Here is a 6,809-nt window from a genome sequence, read left to right as displayed (position 1 = left end):
GTATAGATTGCTTTGGGTAGAACTGACATTTTCACAATGTTCAATCTTCCTATCCATGAGCATGGGATGTTCTTCCATTTATGTAGATCTCTTATGTTTTCTTGAAGTAGTTTTTCATAGTTTTCTTTGTACAGGTCTTTTCTGTCCCTGGTAAGTTTTTTAATTTATTGCGCTTGTTTTGTGTCTTAACATATGGTCTATTCTGGAGAATGATCGACGTGCACAGAGAAGAATGTGTATTGTGCTTTTGTTGGGTGGAGTGCTCTGTATATATCTATGAGGTCGAGTTGGTTGATTGTGTTGTTGAGTTTGTCTGTGTCTTTTTTGAGTTTTTTTCTAGTTGTTCTGTCCCTCCTTGGAAGGGGTGTGTTAATGTCTCCTACTACTATCATAAAGTTATCTATTTTTCCTTTCAATTAATATTTGTTTTACATATTTTGGAGCATTTTCATTGGATGCATAGATATTAATTATGGTGATGTCTTCTTTGTCAGTTGATCCTTTTAGCAGCATATAAATCCTTCTTTGTCCCTTATGCCACTTTTCACCTTGAAGTCTATTTTATCAGAAATTAATATTGCCACTCCTGCTCTTTTTTGGTTGCCTTTAGCTTGGTATATTTTTTCCACCCCTTAATTTTCAATTTGTTTTTATCTTTGTGTCTAAGGTGGGTCTGTTGTAGTCAGCATATCCATGTGTCTTCATTTCTTACCCAATCTGCCACTCTCTTTCTCTTGACTGGTGCATTTAGTCTATTTTCATTGAGTGTAATTAGTGATAGGTATGAATTTATTGCTGTCATTCTATTATGTTTTTTTCTCTTTTCTTCATTATTGTTGGTTTTGTGCTTACTAAAACACACATACATGTGTTTTTCTTCTTTTTGAGTTAGTTTAGGGAGACTGTTAATTTTCTTTGTGGTTACTCTGAAGTAAATTCTTATCTCCTTAAGTTTGGAACAGTCAGTTGTATAAAGACATTGTCCTGCCTTCCTCTCCATTTGGAAGTTTGGTAATTAGAACTTTTATTCCCTCTATTTGCTTTGTTGCTGGTGTCATCTGCAGAATGACTCCCTTCTTTCATTATTTTATGAGCTTATTTTGAGCATCTATTTCTGGTTTGGTTTCTAAGTGGTGATGTCAAGTGTTCTGATTTTAATTTGTTGCTCTCTGTTGTGAGTTCTCTATTGGAAGGACTCCCTTTAGCATTTCTTGTAGGATTGGTCCAGTTTTCACAAATTCCCTCAATTTCTGTTTGCCTGAGAATGTCTTGATTTCACCCTCATATTTAAGGGATAATTTTGTTGGAATATAGCTCTCAGTTGGAAGTTCTTTTCCTTCAGTGTTTTATATATGCCTTCCCATTGCCTGCTTGCCTGTATGGTTTCTACTGAGAAATCAGAACTTAGTCTTATTGGTTGTCCATTGTAGGTGACATTTCATTTTTCCCAGGCTACTCTCAAGATTCTCTCTTTGTCTTTCATTTTGGAGAGTGTGGTTATGATATGTTTTGGTGACTTTCTCTTTGAGATCTATCCTGCATGGGGTTTGTTGAGCATCTTGGACAGATATCTTTTCTTCCTTCATGATATGCAGGAAATTTTCTGTTATCAAGTCTTCCAAAATTTTCTCAGTTTTTTTTTTTTTTTTGTCCCTCTCCTCTTGTTCTGGTATTCCAGTAAGGAGTGTGTTATCTCTTTTTATGTCATCCCATAGAGCTCTTAGGTTCTCTTCATTTCTCTTAAATCCTTTTTCTATTTTTTTTCTTCATACAGGCTGGCATCAAGGAATTGGTCTTCTAGTTGGGAAATGCATTCTTCAGCCAGCTCTCTTCTACTCTTTTGTCCTTCCACTGTGTTGTCTATCTGTGTAATTTTAGTGTTCATCTTCTGTATTTCTCATTGCTGTTTTTGTATGAGTTCTGATGGTGTATTTATCTTGTTATTTGCTCTTGAATGATGTTCTTAATCATCTTAACCAATAAGACTAAGTTCTGATTTTCCTGATTTGTTTCAGGTGGCTATCATTGCTGACTTCACAGTCATTGTAAGGTCCTGCTTCTTGCCCTGTTCTTGCCTTGGTAGACTAGGGGATTACATGGTTGTAATGGGACCTGCTCTTCAGTCTCCAAGATGACATAAATTCTGTTGAACACTTCCAGTTCTTGAGGAGCTCTCCTGGTGTGCTGCATTTATGATCAAGCAATCACTTGTGGCACATCTGAGACAATGAACAGTTAATAACAGGCTTTATCAAAACAGAAATGTTTGGAATTTTGCCCAGACTGTGTGAAGATGATTAATATTGGCAGAACAAATCCATGGCCATTGAGGATTCTGAGATAGGCAGTGAAGAATATTAGAGCTGGAAGAAGCACTATAGTCCATCATGCATTTACCCTAGGGCTACCTGGAGCCCAGAGAGGTCCAGTCATTCACCTACAGTGACCCAGACAACCTGAGTAGCTGCCAGATCTACAGTCCAGATTCACTCCTAAAGCACCTAAAATCTAGGTGCATTGGATAGAAATGGTGGGAAGAGAAGAGAAGGAGCAGGATAATGTCTGTTGGACTCCAACAAGTGTTTACATACCCCAAAGGAAGTCTTCACTGAAGTGGTGTTAGGGGTTTTAGGGCTTTATTCTCTTCTCATGTGACAGGCACATAAATGCCTAGAACAAAGTAAACAAGCAAAAATGGGTTATATATCCTCATTCCTGATTTTCCCAGACACTGAAATGTTCCTTCCTTGTCCCTGGGTACCACCCCTAGGTCTTTCTATTCCCTGCACAGTCGTGCTCCCTTCTCTTCCTGTACCCTAAAACCGTCCTTCAGCTCCTCCTAACTCACTCTGGTGCACCTTCCCTGGCTCTTAGCACCCTGTGTCCTCAGATGTACAGACCTCAAAATGCTCTAACAGCCTCTTTGTGCATCTTCTCCCTGGTTCATCTGGAGGTCTTCAGGGGGCAAAGACCAGGTCATATGCTACTGTCCTCAGTGTCTAACTCAGATTTGGCACAGGGTAGGTTTTCTATATACTTTGCTGACCTGGATCAGAGAAGGGGAGGTTACAAGGGCAGAGGAGCAGCAGGGAACAGAAATCTGGGGGGACAAAAGAGGGAAAGTGCAGGGCATGATAGTGAGATATGCTTAGTAAGGAGGTAGAGAGAAGACCAGCCTGCAACTTTGGAACCTTGCTGAAGAGGCCTGGAAAACCAGTTTTTCAGAGCAAGGAGATGAGGTCTACCAGACAGAGCCTTCAAAAACATACCTAGCAAGAATTTAAAAGAGTGCCTAAGGCATTTGACTGGTAACTGGAAAGCTGGTGGTATTACCACCTCGGAAACCCAAGGAGGGGTTGCTATAAGTCACAATTGACTTGATAGCAGTGAGTTTGATATTTTGTTTGTTTGTTTGTTTGTTTTGTTTTATACACTTTACTTTTTATGGTTACTTTCCACTTATGACAAAAAATAATAAGCTTACACTTTATTTTGGGGATAAAATATTTCTTTCTCAGTCAAAAAATACATTAAAATAAACAAAAAGGAGTCAGGGAGTTGGTTTAAAGGAGTGACTGAACAGGTGATATTAGGATGAAGGTGCTGAATGAATGAAATGTAGGAAATGTAGTAACTGAATCAGGAAGCAGGGTTATGGAGGTTAGCAGTCCCATTTCCACTGGGGTCCCATTTCCAATGAGGCTGAATAACCAGCTCTTCTTCTCAGCAGGTAACCCACTGGCACAGCCCCCACTTCTTTGCCTACTTCCCTACAGCCAGCTCGTATCCAGCCATGCTTGCAGACATGCTATGTGGGGCCATTGGCTGCATTGGCTTCTCCTGGGTGAGTACTGGGGTGATCTAGGGGGAGTAGGGAAGTTGGGCACTGGCAGTGGTGGGGGGGGGCCCTGCCAAGGGAACACAGTACCTGCTTCCTTCCACTGCTAACAGGCCAAGAGAAGGTGGCAGTGTCCCCAATAGTCAGGAGGACCACTGTTGTAGAGAGGAAATCGATTCGAGAATTCAGCCCCAAGGGAAGGTACCTTATAAAAGGACAATAATTTGGAATAGAGAGAAATAGCAGAGAGGGGGAGAGAGAGAGAGAGAAAGAGCACAAGCACTCTTTCTGGAAAAGTCTCAGCAACCAAAAGCCAATTCTGCAGTTCTTCTTATTTTTCATTAATAAACCACTTTTAAGAGCAATTGTAGATTTACGGAAAAATTATATAGGAAGTACAGTGAGTTCCCATATACCTCCTTTCCAGGTACACATTAATTCTCCTATTATTAACCTCTAGCTTTTCTGTGATACACTTGTTACAACTGGTGAACCAATGTCGAGCTGCTATAATAAAGTGGCAGTGGTCTTTAGAAACACTTAGGTCCATTCCTGGGTGGCACAAGCCATTTGTGCTCCATCACTAACCTAAAAGTTTGTGGTTCAAACCCACCTGAAAGAGTCATTAAATAAAGTTGGAATCAGCAAATGGCAAAGAAATTTTTTAATTTTGTTTTTGAGTTTGAGTTTGAGTTAAAAGGCTCTTAAGCCCCAGAGTTATTGTATCTGGAGCCTATTTCTAACAAGCTAATTGGATTTCTGTACACTCTAAAGTTTAAGAAACACTACTGCCTAGGTCTCATTCCATCTGCCCTGGTCAGGTCTTCAGTCCCTGCTCAAAGGGACAGTAGAGCTGGCTCTTTGTGGTTCTCCACTAGAGAAAAGAGTCCTTCCTTCCAACCTACAGAGAGCACTGGAGTAGAGGAACCTCCAAGATGCACATGTCATGAGGATTTCATCAAAGGTTGGGACTTGTCCTTGGGCTTTTAGATACTGAGTGCCCACCTTGTTTATGCCTCAGGGCCAAGTGGACTCATGGTGACCCATGTGGAGCAAGAAGTCTGGTGTACATAAGATAGAAATAGGTTTGAGAATTCCCAACCTGCGCCTGCAGGACCCCACAAAGCTCATTTCCCTTTCCCCATCTACTGTGTGCTCTTTGTGGGTTGGAATGCCTGGAAATGCATGGTGAGTGGGAATCAGCCGGGTAACTTCAGGGATGCAGAGGCCTTACTCTGCCTGGGCCAAAGCCATCTCTGCTGGTTCTCCTGTGAGGAGGTCAGGCCTTACTATACTAGGAGAACTGGCAGGGCACATCAGTGTGGGCCTCAGTGATCTTCCTTTGTCTCTGCTGACCACACCCTCTTCTAATGTATGTTTTTCCATTAGACGAAATAACCAATTTCATTTAGTCCTGCTCACCCAGGAGCAGGTCTCTCTCTTCAAAGTAACGTGATATCCATCTCCAATATCAGTCCTATGTCTTTTTTCTGAGGATATTCTGATACCCCTTGGGCCTTGGAGGGGTGCTTCCGTGTCTCTTAGGCTACATTGCCTGATACCTGTGGTTCTTAATGCAGAGTGCGATTTCCTCTGCCAGGCACTGGGCTGAGCAGGGATACATAGAGTAGTGGAGGCTAATTATTAGGGAGAATTTTCTCTGATTCCATTCTTACCAGGAATGCACCATACTGCTGGCATATACTCTAGGCATTACAGCACCCCTGAACACAAGTCCCTTATATAGGCTCCATTCCATTACAGGCTGCAAGCCCTGCGTGCACGGAGCTGGAGACCGTGATGATGGACTGGCTTGGGAAGATGCTTGAGCTGCCAGAGGTGTTCTTAGCTGGGCGCAACAGTGAAGGGGGTGGTGTCATCCAGGTAAGGGATATGTGGTGGGGCTAGGGGATGCATCATTCTGTAAGCTTCAAAAATGGACTGCTGCTGCGGATGGGAAGAAGAGACCCCTCTGTTCATGCTCCCATTTCTGGAGAGTGAGCTAGAATTGTGAGATAGGTAAAATAGTGGGAAAATGCTGGTCTTAGAATCAGTGGGATCTGAATTTAAGTCCCAGATCTGTCTTTCATTAGAGGTGGGTAGATCACTCACTTTCCCGGCCCATATTTACATTAGATAACATATTGGTATCACACAGAGGGTGCATAGTAATAAAACTAACAACAGCAACTAACATTTTCATTGCCTTCCTCAAGGCCATTGTACCTAAACACTTTCCAAGCATTGACTTGTTTAAATTTTACAACACCGCAAGTGAAGAGCCATTATAATATTCTGTTTTACAGCTGAGGAAACTGAAGGACAGAAGAGTTAGGTAACTTGTCCATTGTTTTCCAGCTGGCAAATTTTAGAAATAGAATCTGACCCATATCTACTTGATACCAGAGCCTGTGGTCTTTCCCACCATGATATACTACTCTCAGAATCATAAATGGCAGCAGCAACTATTTCAAAACCTCCGTATATGTGGAGGGAGCTCTGGTAGCATAGTTTCTGAGGCATTTGACTGCTAACCAGAAGGCTGGTGGTTCAAACCCACCAGCCACTCCTCGGAAGGAAGGTTGGGCAATCTAGCTCTGTAGTGATACCTCCTCAGAAACCCAAGGAGGGGTCACTATGAGTAGGGTCTGACTCAACGGCACATAACAACAACAACAACTTTCATGTAGACCAACACTTAGACTAAATATGCTGCTCTTTCTGTGCACTGGTTTAATTCACTCTTTTTACATGTGTCTATTCAGAACAACAGGAGCCCTGGTGGCACAGTGGTTAAAACACTCAGCTGCTAACTGAAAACTCAGTGGTTCAAACCCACAAGCCTCTCTGTGGGAGAAAGTTATGGCAGTCTGCTTCTGTACAGTCTTGCAAACCCTATGAGGGCACTTATACTCTGTCCTATAGGGATGCTGTAGGAGCTCTGGTAGCATAGTGCCTAAAACACTTGACT

At 42.0% G+C, this 6,809-nt stretch overlaps 1 protein-coding gene across 1 annotated transcript in view; it reads left to right on the top strand.

Annotated features, from left to right (window-relative positions):
• DDC (dopa decarboxylase) overlaps positions 1-6,809 on the top strand; it is a 148,895-nt gene that overhangs the window by 40,441 nt on the left and 101,645 nt on the right. The window contains exons 2-3 of the mRNA XM_007943951.1: positions 3,731-3,844; positions 5,603-5,722. Coding sequence (XP_007942142.1) covers positions 3,731-3,844; positions 5,603-5,722 — 234 coding nt within the window. The remainder of the gene's footprint in view (positions 1-3,730; positions 3,845-5,602; positions 5,723-6,809) is intronic.

The sequence above is a fragment of the Orycteropus afer genome, unplaced genomic scaffold (genome assembly GCF_000298275.1).
Source record: "Orycteropus afer afer isolate SDZICR_OR568_19922 unplaced genomic scaffold, OryAfe1.0 scaffold00115, whole genome shotgun sequence".
In the NCBI taxonomy this organism is placed as follows: Eukaryota; Metazoa; Chordata; class Mammalia; order Tubulidentata; family Orycteropodidae; genus Orycteropus; species Orycteropus afer.
The sequence above is the reverse complement of the archived record's forward strand: the minus strand, read 5'-3'. Positions and strand labels throughout refer to the sequence as shown.